This window comes from Mobula birostris, chromosome 1 (assembly GCF_030028105.1).
Source record: "Mobula birostris isolate sMobBir1 chromosome 1, sMobBir1.hap1, whole genome shotgun sequence".
NCBI lineage: Eukaryota > Metazoa > Chordata > Chondrichthyes > Myliobatiformes > Myliobatidae > Mobula > Mobula birostris.
In genome coordinates, this window is record NC_092370.1 from 66620282 (window position 1) to 66633695 (window position 13414).

At 41.4% G+C, this 13414-nt stretch overlaps 2 protein-coding genes across 7 annotated transcripts in view; one reads left to right on the forward strand and one right to left on the reverse strand.

Moving 5' to 3' along the window:
* The window catches only part of LOC140196708 (transcription factor E2F5-like), a 61544-nt gene that overhangs the window by 44363 nt on the left and 3767 nt on the right, over positions 1–13414 (forward strand). Inside the window, exon 11 of one of the 2 annotated variants that reach the window (XR_011885792.1) lies at positions 3617–3634. The exons of the other annotated variant lie outside the window; for it this stretch is intronic. The gene's annotated coding sequence lies outside the window, so the exon portion shown is untranslated. Of the gene's footprint in view, positions 1–3616; positions 3635–13414 lie in introns of those variants that run through there. 2 annotated transcript variants of the gene reach the window in all.
* LOC140196724 (ribosomal biogenesis factor-like) overlaps positions 1–13414 on the reverse strand; it is a 79162-nt gene that overhangs the window by 3550 nt on the left and 62198 nt on the right. For all 5 annotated transcript variants that reach the window (XM_072256437.1, XM_072256403.1, XM_072256412.1 and 2 more), the window contains one exon: positions 13136–13265. In XM_072256437.1, the coding sequence (XP_072112538.1) occupies positions 13136–13249 (114 nt within the window). In that variant the 5' untranslated portion in view covers positions 13250–13265. The remainder of the gene's footprint in view (positions 1–13135; positions 13266–13414) is intronic.

The window sequence follows — 13414 nt, forward strand, 5'->3', positions numbered from 1 at the left end:
TTTCTGTGCTACAGTGCTCTATAACTCTATAATTTTAAGAAACTGGTTACAAAGCTAAGAAATCGCAGGGGTAAAAGGACCCTGCTGGCAGTTATTTATAGGCCTCCAAACAGCTGCAGGGATGTAGACTACAAATTACAACAGGAAATAGAAAAGGCTTGTCAGAAGGGCAGTATTATGATAATTGTGGGGGATTTTAACATGCGAGTGGATTGGGAAAATCACGCTGGCACTGGATCTCAAGAGAGAGAATTTGTAGAATGTCTGCAAGATGGCTTTTTAGAACAGCTTGTTGCTGAGCCCACTAGGGGATCGGCTGTACTGGATTGGGTATTGTGTAATGAACCAGAGGTGATTAGAGAGATTGAGGTGAAGGAACACTTAGCAGGCAGTGATCATAACATGATTGAGTTCACTGTGAAATTTGAAAAAGAGAAGCCGAAATCTGATGTGTCGGTATTTCAGTGGAGTAAAGGAAATTATAGTGGCATGAGAGAGGAACTGGCCAAAGTTGACTGGAAAGGGACTCTGGCGGGAAGGACGGCAGAGCAGCAGTGGCTGGAGTTTATGCGAGAAGTGAGGAAGGTGCAAGACAGGTCCAAAAAAGAAGAAATTTTCAAATGGAAAAAGGATGCAACTGTGGCTGACAAGAGAAGTTAAAGCAAAGGAGAGGACATACAAGGAAGCAAAAATTAGTGGGAAGACAGAGGATTGGAAAGTTTTTGAAAGCTTACAAAAGGAAACTAAGAAGGTCATTAAGAGGGAGAAGATTAACTATGAAAGGAAGTTAGCAAATAATATCAAAGAGGATACTAAAAGCTTTTTCAAGTATATAAAGAGTAAAAGACAGGTGAGAGTAGATATAGGACCGATAGAAAATGATGCTGGAGAAATTGTAATGGGAAATAAGGAAATGGCAGAGGAACTGAACGAGTATTTTGAGGAAGACATCAGCAGTATACCGGACACTCAAGGGCAGCAGGGAAGAGAAGTGTGCGCAGTCACAATTACGAATTACGACAGAGAAAGTACTCAGGAAGCTGAATTAGTCTAAAGGTAGATAAATCTCCCGGACCAGATGGAAGTAGCTATGGAGATTGCGGAGGCATTAGCAATGATCTTTCAAAAGTCAATAGATTCTGGCATGGTTCCGGAGGATTGGAAGATTGCAAATGTCACCCCGCTATTTAAGAAGGGGGCAAGGAAGCAAAATTATAGATCTGTTAGCTTGACATCGATGGTTGGGAAGTTGTTGGAGTCGATTGTCAAGGATGAGGTTACAGAGTACCTGGAGGCATATGACAAGATAGGCAGAACTCAGCATGGATTCCTTGAAGGAAAATCTTGCCTGACAAACCTATTACAGTTTTTTGAGGAAATTACAAGTAGGCTAGACAAGGGAGATGCAGTGGATGTTGTATATTTGGATTTTCAGAAGGCCTTTGATAAGGTGCTACACATGAGTTTACTTAACAAGATAAGAGCCCATGGAATTACGGGAAAGCTACGTATGTGGATAGAGCGTTGGCTGATTGGCAGGAAACAGAGAGTGGGAATAAAGGGTATTCTGGCTGGCTGCTGGTTACCAGTGGTGTTCCACAGGGGTCCGTGTTGGGGCTGCTTCTTTTAACATTGTACATCAAAGATTTGGATTATGGAATAGATGGCTTTGTGGCTAAGTTTGATGACAATACGAAGATAGGTGGAGGGGCCGGTAGTGCTGAGGACACAGAGAGTCTGCAGAGAGACTTGGATAGATTGGAAGAATGGGCAGAGAAGTGGCAAATGAAGTACAATGTTGGAAAGTGTATGGTTATGCACTTTGGCAGAAGAAATAAACAGGCAGACTATTATTTAAATGGGGAGAGAATTCAAAGTTCTGAGATACAACGGGACTTGGGAGTCCTCGTACAGGAGACCCTGAAGGTTAACCTCCAGGTTGAGTCGGTGGTTAAGAAGGCGAATGCAATGTTAGCATTCATTTCTAGAGGAATAGAGTATAGGAGCAGGGATGTGATGTTGAGGCTCTATAAGGCGCTGGTGAGACCTCACTTGGAGTACTGTGGGCAGTTTTAGTCTCCTTATTTTAGAAAGGATGTGCTGACGTTGGAGAGGGTACAGAGAAGATTCACTAGAATGATTCCAGGAATGAGGGTTAACATATGAGGAACGTTTGTCCGCTCTTGGACTGTATTCCTTGGAGTTTAGAAGAATGAGGGGAGACCTCATAGAAACATTTAGAATGTTAAAAGGCATGGACAGAGTGGATGTGGTAAAGTTGTTTCCCATGATGGGGGAGTCTAGTTAAGGATTGAAGGGCGCCCATTCAGAACAGAAATGCAAAGAAATTTTTTTAGTCAGAGGGTGGTGAATCTATGGAATTTGTTGCCACGGGCGGCAGTGGAGGCCAAGTCATTGGGTGTATTTAGGGCAGAGATTGATAGGTATCTGAGTAGCCAGGGCATCAAAGGTTATGGTGAGAAGGCGGGGGAGTGGGACTAAATGGGAGAATGGATCAGCTCATGATAAAATGGCGGAGCAGACTCGATGGGCCAAATGGCCGACTTCTGCTCCTTTGTTTTATGGTTTTAAGTAAACAGAGTAACTGTGTAAATGCCAGATGACTAAACCCTCCAAAATTAGATCAAACCAACTTGGCAAGTCCAGAGATATTTATCCGATCAGTATAGATAGTACTCAAACACAAGCAAGAAATTAACTACAGATGTCAACCTACTGAAAGAAGATCTCCTTAAAAATTCTAAAATTCCAAAAACTTCCCAGGTTATGAAGTTTAGTTTGTATTTTAGTATCTAGCATGCTTACTCTACGTCAAATATCAACACTTTACAATCTCAAACTATCTGCTATACCAAAAAAATTCCTAGAGTAAATCATTCAATAATACAATCAAAGAAAAATGTATTCAAAAACTAGACAGATGATCTCTTCTTCCTGATATAGATCAGTACCTGCTAAAGAATTACTCATGAAGTGGTCCAATCACAAATGAGAAAATTTGCAGATGCTAGAAATCCGAGCAACATACACAAAATGCTGGAGGAACTCAGCAGGCCAGGCAGCATCTATAGAAAAGAGTACAGTCGATGTTTTGGGCCAATTCCCTTTATCAGGACTCATGAAATGGATTCATCAAAATAATTAACATAAGATATATTGAAAATACATCCTGCTATTCTTTCACATGCAGTGAAAGATATTTCTTAATATCTTAATAAGCCAGTAACTGAAACTACCCCACTTATTGTTCCATTCCTTACCATCAACTCTTCAACACTCTGATTAAAAATAAGTGTTACTTATCATTGGCAAATTTCATCTAGGCTCACTTACAGCACTTACAAAATGACAAACTAAGTAGTCAGCCAAAACTAAATAGAAACATGGAAACTGCTTGCTACAACTGTAATTTCTTAATGGACTAGCCAGCCAGCCAGCCGCCAGAATAATACCACAAACCACAATCTTCAAAATTGCAGAAAAGGCTGAGAAACACAGAACTCATTCAATTTGTGAGGTTCAGCTGTACTAAATACACCATGCTGCCATTCCTGATATTCTCTCTTATAATCAAGTACTAAACTTTTTAAACCAGTGTTATATTGGAAGGAATGGTTCACAATCATCCATGTAAATAATAAAGATGAAAAATGGAAACACGAGGAATTCTGCAGATGCTGGAAATTCAAGCAACACACATCAAAGTTGCTGGTGAACACAGCAGGCCAGGCAGCATCTCTAGGAAGAGGTACAGTCGACGTTTCAGGTTTTATTTGTCACCTATATATTGAAACACAGTGAAATGTGTTGTTTGTGTCAGATCAAATTAGCGAGGATTGTGTTGAGCAGCCCACAAATGTTGCCATATTTCCAGCACCAACTACTACTACTACATTGACTCAGGCCTAGGGGGCCTGCGTCGGGCACACCCACAACTCACTAACCTTAATGTCTTTGGACCGTGGGAGGAAACTGGAGCACCTGGAGGAAAGCCACACAGCCTCAGGGAAAATGTGCAAATTCCTTTCAGATTGCATCAGAAATCGAACTCCAATCTTACAGCAAGCACTGTAAAGCAGCGGTCCCCAACCACCGGCCACGGACTGGTACCGAGCTGCAAAGCATGTGCTACCAGGCCACGAGGGAACGATATCAGTCAGCTGCACCTTTCCTCATTCCCTGTCACGCACTGTTGAACTTGAACATAGGGTTGCCAACTGTCCCGTATTTGCCGGGACATCCCGAATATTCGGCTAAATTGGTTTGTCCCGTATTTCCCCCGCTAAGCTAGAGCGTTCCTATGAAACCTTTCATGCCAAAATGGCGTGAAGTGAAGAAGCAATTACCATTCATTTATATGGGAGAAATTTTTGAGCGTTCCCAGACCCAAAAAATAACCTAACAAATCATACCAAATAACACATAAAACTGAAAATAAATAACACTAACATAAAGCAGGAATGATATGATAAATACACAGCCTATATAAAGAAGAAATAACGTATGTATAGTTGGGAAGATGATGGCAAAACCGATTTGTGGGGAGAAAAATTGGCACGAACGCACATGTGCACACAAGCGCCTGCACAAGGCTTCATGGTCATGGTAGTCTTTCCTGAGGTAAAGTGTCCCGGGATTTGACTAACATCAAAGTTGCTGGTGAACGCAGCAGGCCAGGCAGCATCTCTAGGAAGAGGTACAGTCGACGTTTCGGGGAAACGTCGACTGTACCTCTTCCTAAAGATGCTGCCTGGCCTGCTGCGTTCACCAGCAGCTTTGATGTGTGTTGCTTAAATTTCCAGCATCTGCAGAATTCCTCAAGTTTCCAGGATTTGACTGCTACTTTTGTCCGTTATTTGGGAGTGAGAAAGTTAGCAACCCTAACTGTAAAAGACATGTTGAAGTGAGTTTAACCCTACTTGAACACCCCCCCCCCCCCAGTCGGCCAGTCCGCAGTGCAAAAAAGGTTGGCGACCCCGCTGTAAAGCAGTGCACTAACCCCTAAGAGTAAAAAATGACAAAACTGAAATGCAAGAAAAGTAATGCCCTCTCTCTAAAACTTAAATAGGCTCATTGCTCAGAGTAAACCATGCAAGAGTGAGACTTAAATTGGCCACATGAACATAAAAGATATGAAAAGGTCATTTGCCCCTCAAGCCTGTTCCACCATTCAACTGGAAATGTCTGATATTCTACTCTAAGCACTATTTTCGTGCACTGCTCACACTCCTCCTTAAATTCAGAAATCTTTCAATCTTTGCAGTCCTTCAGAATTGAGAATTCCAAAGATTCATCAACCTTTGGTTGGAGAGATTTCTCATTTCATCCTAAATGGGGTACTTTTTATTTTAACCCTGTGACCTCTATTTCTAAACTCAACCAGGGGAAATATCCTCTGTGCAACAAACCTGTCAAGCCCCTCATGATTAATTGCATCTTAATGAGATTGCTTTTCATCTGAACTCCAGAGCAGTGGTCCCCAACCACCGGGCCGCAAAGCATATGCTACCAGGCCGCAAGGAAACGATACGAGTCAGCTGCACCTTTCCTCATTCCCTGTCATGCACTGTTGAACTTGAACACCCCCCGGTCAGCAAGAATATCGTCAATATTAAACCGGTCCGCGGTGCAAAAAAGGTTGGGGACCCCTGCTCTAGGGAACACAAGGCTACTTATACATAGAACTGCTAATCCAGGAACCAGTATGGTAAATCTTCATGGTACTCACACTTATAGCGGGTATACCTTTAAGTAAGGAGAACAAAATTGTACATAATACTCCAGATGTGATCTTAACAAGGCCCTACTTAAATGCAGTAAGACATCTTTACTTATATTCAAACCTTAGATTACCAATATACTATATGCCTTTCTAAACGCATACTACAACTGCTTGTTAGCTTTCAAAGGCATTTGTATAAGGACAGGCAGGTCTTTTGAACATCAGTGCTTATCATCTTTCACAATTTAAAAACAGAGCATCCCTTCATTTCTATCAGAATTGACAACTTCACATTTTTCCACTAAGTACTTCATCTTCCACATTGTTGTCCATTCAATTCCTGTGATATATCCTCTGGAAACTTCAGTGTATCCCCACAACATTGCACCTTCCAATTTAGTTTTATATTATCAAACTTGAGAAATAGTACAATTGGTCAGACCTCTCAGCCAAATTTTTGATATAGGTCATGAACAACTGTGACCCAGGTATTAAGCTAAATAAGATTGATTCATTCCTGCTCTGTTTCCTGTTTGTTAACCAGCCTACTGAAGATCCAAATGCACTACATTCATTGGTTCCCTCTTATTCACTCTGGCTACTATGACAGCATCTCCACCATGAAGGACAAGGTTTGCCAGATCACTGCCATCTGCAGGTTTCCACCAAGTTACATGCCATACTGATTTGGAAATATAATTGACAATCTTGCTTCTTGGTCTAAATAGTGGGACCACATGGCAATGTAGGTAAACCTGCATCAGAAAGACTGCATTAATTTCAAGGTGGCAACTCATCTGAACTTTCTTGAGGGAGTTTACGTATGGGCAATTAATATTTCTTATTGACAATGCCCATACCCATAACAAAAATTAAAGAATGAAATACATCTTCAATGATTTCTAATAGTTTGGTCAAAATTTACTGAATCAAATTAATTCTGGCATTAAACAATTAATTAAACATATAACTTTTTTTAAAAAGGTACCTTACCGTCACAACTTTTATTATGGATTCCAGCATTTTCACAGTAATTAATAGATTAGTCAAAGCTTTGCACATGAATAAAATTAGGCTACATGCAGGCAAGTAAGCTTAGTATAAACATTCAACATCAGAGAATCAAAGGGCCTATTTCTGTGCTCTACAACTCTATGAATGCTAGGCTGACTGGTCTGTATCAGCACCCCCCTCTCCTTTATTCTTGCTTTAAACACTAGCAAAAAAGTAATAGCCAGGTATCCTCCAACTCATGCCTTGTAACCCGAAGATAAATCAATGCAGATCCTACTCCTGCTTTATTCTCTGTGACTTTGGTCTTTTCTGCTATTTTAAAACAAGCTAAAAGAATAGCAACTTACCTTCTGACCTTACACTTCAGCCCCTGAGGCTCAACTATTTCCAAAAACCAGCTTTACCAATGTTCACGTCAAAATGCACAAGGTCATCCATGCAGAGCACTGTCAGTTTTCTCCCCTACCGCTTATGCTACCTGATCAGCAGAATATTTCCAGCATTCTTTAATTTTAGTTCTCCAACTTTATTCTCTACACGTCTCCAGCTTTCTGCAACTTAAACATGTGTTTTCTCACTTTTCCTTTTCTGATGAAAGCCCACTGACCTGAAATGTAAACTTTTTCACTTTCCAGAAGTGTTGCCAGGTCTACTGAGTAAAGCCAACATTTTTCTTTCGCTTTGATATTCAAAGCACAATAGTTAGAAATTCAGTTATTTCTCCCTAGCCTATCTTAAGAGCCTTCAATCTAAGCAGTGGCAATTTATTTTTTAAATTTGCTAAAACCACATAAAACTAATTCTCCCCTCATCATCAGAATCAGGTTTAGTATCACTGGTGTATGCCATGAAATATGTTGTTTTGCAGCAGTACATTGCAATACATTAGAATAAACTATTAATTACAATAAGATATAAAAGAATTAAATTAAGTAGTTCAAAGAAAAAACAAAAAATAATAGGTAGTGTACTTGGGTTTATTATACATTCAGAAATCTGATGGCAGTGCTGAAGGTGATATTCCTAAAACATTGAGCATGTGTCTTCAAGCTCTTGCACCTCCTCGTTGATGATAGCAACCAGAAGAGAGCATGTTCTGGGTAAAAAAAAGGTCCTTAATGACAGATACCACCTTCTTGAGGCATCGTCTTTTGAAGATGTCCTTGATGCTGGGGAGGCTAGTACCCATGATGGAGCTGAATGAGTTTGCAATTTTCTGCAGCTTCTTCCAATCCTGTGCAGTGGCTCTTCCATGCCAGATGGTGATATAACCAGTTGGAATGTTCTGCATGGTACATCTGTAGAAATTTGAGTCTTTTATGTCATACCAAGTCTCCATAAAATCCTAATGAAATATACCTGTTGGCCTGCCTTCTTTGTAATTGTATCAATATGTTGAGCCCAGGATTGATCTTCAGAGATGTTGACACTCAGGGACTTGAAACTGTTCACCTTTTCCATTGCTTATTCCCTGACGTGGGCTGATGTGTAATCCCTTGACGACTTCTTCCTGAAGTCCACAATCAATTCATTGGTATTACTGATGTTGAGTGCAATACCTCTCCACCAGTTGATCGATCTTGCTCCTGTGCACCTCCTCGTCACCATCGGAGATTCTGCCACCAATAGTTGTGTCATCAGCAAATTTATAGATGGTATTCAGACTGTGCCTAACCACACAGTCGTGAGTGGAGTAGCAGGCTAAGCACACGTCATTGAGGTGCGCCAGTATTGATTGGCAGTGAGGAGATGTTTTTTCCAATCTGCATTGACTGTGGTCTCCCGTTGGGGAAGTCAAGGATCCAGTTGCAGATGGAGGTACAGATGTCCAGGTTTTGGATGTTGTTGATTACTACAGAGGGAATGATAGTATTGAATGCGGAGCTGTAATGAATAAACAGCAGCCTGATGTAGTAACGCTATTGTCTAGGTGATCCAAGGTCGAATGGAGAGCCAGTGTGATTTCATCTGCTGTAGACCTATTGCAGCAATAGGCAAATTTATTTCCTATTCTTTAAATAAAATCTGTATTCTATTTGAAGTTCAAGATTTAAGGGATTCTTCCTATTTACTGAAATTCTAGAGATCCTTGTGAACTGCTTTTAAAATGGAAAATTCCAGATGACTATTCCATATATCTTGCTTATGCATCAGCCAAATAGTGTTTGCTGTTTCCTTACACCCCAGTCCTTCACCTGATTGACTTCGAAACACCTTCTCAAAAAATTATGCAAGTCAGAAGCTTCCTTCAGGGTTTTCAATGAGAATTACTTGTAAAAAGACATTGCTATTTCAAGGGCAAATAAGGAGGGGATGGAGATGGGTGTCTTTCAACACCATATGCTTCAAGTTGAAATCCAAATTAACCTACACAGGAAATGATACAATAAACAGCTTACATACAGGAAGTGATGTTCATACAAAATAATTCCATTTTTAGAGGCCAGAACATCCAGGGTAGCAAGGATAATTGTGTAGAGTAAGCTGGTTAATATCACCTCACATTTTTAGGCAGTCTCCTGGAATAGAGGATCACTTAGAGACTTTGTCCAGTTTTGTGAGGTCTGAGGTCAAGGAAGGAACCAGACTCTTCTACGAGATGATGTGCTCCTCCCCTTACACAGAGCTTCTATATGTTCCAAACACATGGACTTACCATTCTCAACACAATTTAGAATGCATCATCTCCACTGCCAATCCTTACGATTTCAGGGATCATAGAAACATAGAAAATAGGTGCAGGAGTAGGCCATTCGGCCCTTTGAGCCTGCACTGCCATTTATTATGATCATGGCTGATCATCCAACTCAGAACCCTGCCCCAGCCTTCCCTCCATACCCCCTGATCCCCATAGCCACAAGGGCCATATCTAACTCCCTCTTAAATATTGCCAATGAACTGGCCTCAACTGTTCCCTGTGGCAGAGAATTCCACAGATTCACCACTCTCTGTGTGAAGAAGCTTTTCCTAATCTCAGTCCTAAAAGGCTTCCCCTTTATCCTCAAACTGTGACCCCTCGTTCGGGACTTCCCCAACATCGGGAACAATCTTCCTGCATCTAGCCTGTCCAATCCCTTTAGGATTTTATACATTTCAATCAGATCCCCCATCAATCTTCTAAATTCCAATGAGTACAAGCCCAGTTCATCCAGTCTTTCTTCATATGAAAGTCCTGCCATCCCAGGAATCAATCTGGTGAACCTTCTTTGTACTCCCTCTATGGCAAGGATGTCTTTCCTCAGATTAGGGGACCAAAACTGCACACAATACTCCAGGTGTGGTCTCACCAAGGCCTTGTACAACTGCAGTAGTACCTTCCTGCTCCTGTACTCGAATCCTCTCGCTATAAATGCCAGCATACCATTCGCCTTTTTCACCGCCTGCTGTACCTGCATGCCCACTTTCAATGACTGGTGTATAATGACATCCAGGTCTCGTTGCACCTCCCCTTTTCCTAATTGGCCACCATTCGGATAATAATCTGTTTTCCTATTTTTGCCACCAAAGTGGATAACTTCACATTTATCCACATTAAGTTGCATCTGCCATGAATTTGCCCACTCACCCAACCTATCCAAGTCACTCTGCATCCTCTTAGCATCCTCCTCACAGCTAACACTGCCACCCAGCTTTGTGTCATCTGCAAACTTGGAGATGCTGCATTTAATTCCCTCATCCAAGTCATTAATATATATTGTAAACAACTGGGGTCCCAGCACTGAGCCTTGCGGTACCCAACTAGTCACTGCCTGCCATTCTGAAAAGTGCCCGTTTATTCCCACTCTTTGCTTCCTGTCTGCTAACCAATTCTCCATCCACATCAATACCTTACCCCCAATACCATGTGCTTTAAGTTTGCACACTAATCTCCTGTGTGGGACCTTGTCAAAAACCTTTTGAAAATCCAAATATACCACATCCACTGGTTCTCCCCTATCCACTCTACTAGTTACATCCTCAAAAAATTCTATGAGATTCATCAGACATGATTTTCCTTTCACAAATCCATGCTGACTTTGTCCGATGATTTCACCGCTTTCCAAATGTGCTGTTATCACATCTTTGATAACTGACTCCAGCAGTTTCCCCACCACCGACGTTAGGCTAACCAGTCTATAATTCCCCGGTTTCTCTCTCCCTCCTTTTTTAAAAAGTAGGGTTACATTAGCCACCCTCCAATCCTCAGGAACTAGTCCAGAATCTAAGGAGTTTTGAAAAATTATCACTAATGCATCCACTATTTCTTGGGCTACTTCCTTAAGCACTCTAGGATGCAGACCATCTGGCCCTGGGGATTTATCTGCCTTCAATCCCTTCAATTTACCTAACACCACTTCCCTACTAACATGTATTTCACTCAGTTCCTCCATCTCACTGGACCCTCTGTCCCCTACTATTTCTGGAAGATTATTTATGTCCTCCTTCGTGAAGACAGAACCAAAGTGATTATTCAATTGGTCTGCCATGGCCTTGCTCCCCATAATCAATTCACCTGTTTCTGTCTGTAGGGGACCTACATTTGTCTTTACCAGTCTTTTCCTTTTTACATATTTATAAAAGCTTTTACAGTCAGTTTCTATGTTCCCTGCCAGTTTTCTCTCATAATCTTTTTTCCCCTTCCTAATTAAGCCCTTTGTCCTCCTCTGCTGAACTCTGAATTTCTCCTAGTCCTCAGGTGAGCCACTTTCTCTGGCTAATTTGTATGCTTCTTCTTTGGAATTGATACTATCCCTAATTTCTCTTGTCAGCCACGGGTGCACTACCTTCCTTGATTTATTCTTTTGCCAAACTGGGATGAACAATTGTTGTAGTTCATCCATGCAACCTTTAAATGCTTGCCATTGCATATCCACCGTCAATCCTTTAAGTGTCATTTGCCAGTCTATCTTAGCTAATTCACGTCTCATACCTTCAAAGTTACCCCTCTAAGTTCAGAACCTTTGTTTCTGAATTAACTATGTCACTCTCCATCTTAATGAAGACTTCCACCATATTATGGTCACTCTTACCCAAGGGGCCTCTCATGACAAGATTGCTAATTAACCCTTCCTCATTGCTCAAAACCCAGTCCAGAATAGCCTGCTCTCTAGTTGGTTCCTCGACATGTTGGTTCAAAAAACCATCCCGCATACATTCCAAGAAATCCTCTTCCTCAGCACCTTTACCGATTTGGTTCACCCAATCTACATGTAGATTGAAGTCACCCATTATAACTGCTGTTCCTTTATTGCACACATTTCTAATTTCCTGTTTAATACCATCTCCAACCTCACTATTACTGTTAGGTGGCCTGTACACAACTCCCACCAGCGTCTTCTGCCCCTTACTGTTACGCAGCTCTACCCATATCGATTCCACATCTTCCCGGCTTATGTCCTTCCTTTCTATTGCGTTAATCTCTTCTTTAACCAGCAACGCCACCCCACCTCCCCTTCCTTCATGTCTATCCCATGCTCTTCATCTTGAGTTGGTTCTTTAAGATCGTTACAGCTGGGACAAGCTCCCTAGTAAATGCTCCCAAAAGCAGCAGCTCAAATAGCCTCTGACAACCAAATCCAGCTCCTGGCCTTCAGGTGTGGCTTAGCATCCAAGCCCCCAGCTGATAGATCCAAAGGAAAGGAGACCAAAACAGTCTGGCACCAGCAGCGTTGCAGGAGGTGCCCGTCAGCGTAAAACTCAATATAGGAATGCCTTATGGACTCCAGCTCCGGATTTTTCCTCGGGATTTCTTACCCATGAGTAGGTATAACCGCAAGGCAGTGGAGGTTTGAGATCACAGTTTCCTTCTCCTAGATGAGCTGCCAACCATGGCTGATGAGTAGAGACTGATATCAGTAGAAATGGTTCTGCCGGACTTAGTGGCTAAGTCACAAGTGAAAGCCAGGAACTGGACTTGGTTGTCAGAGGATATCTGAGATGTACACAATTGAGAGCATTTAATTAGTAGTGGGAGCTTATCCTCACTACCACTCCTGGCTATAACAACCTTAAGGAACCCTCAAACTATCAGAAGCACTTAAAAATGGTAAAGAAGATCTTTGACAACATGGAACATTAACGGATGTCAGGACAGTGTTCAATGGGACAAGATCTCAGCGTGTGGCACCTAGAATCCCGACAGCAACTCCCACTCTGCAAGACACAACAGTCACAGAATAAAGCCCTTGAAGTTGCCAGTTGTGTGGCCGCAGAAGGTTAGATAACGTACTAGCAGTGGATTGGACGGAATACAATCTAGCCTGATAGTATCCAGACAGCAACAAAAATGTGCAAATCAATCAGAAAAACTGAAACATTTCAATTTGTTCTGCCGCACCAATTTACTAATGCGGGAGCTAACAGTTATTTCTTTGACAATACACTGAAGTACAGACTGACCTTCTTCAGACTTGTAGTTACAGGTTTGGTTTTGCTTTTGGCTTTTATATTTTTGCTGTTGACAACTTTGAAAACATCTTTGTGTTTCTGTGCCTTTGATTTGTTCTTTGCCATCCTTTTCAAATACTTTCTGGAAAATAACCATTAACAGAATCAATCACTGTTTATATTTACCCATAAGTAATAAACAAAAAAAAACACTATTTCCCAGCCTCCACGGAAAAAAAAACAAGGGAATTCTCGTTAATAACAGCTAAGTTTATTTGTTCTTTTCATTAG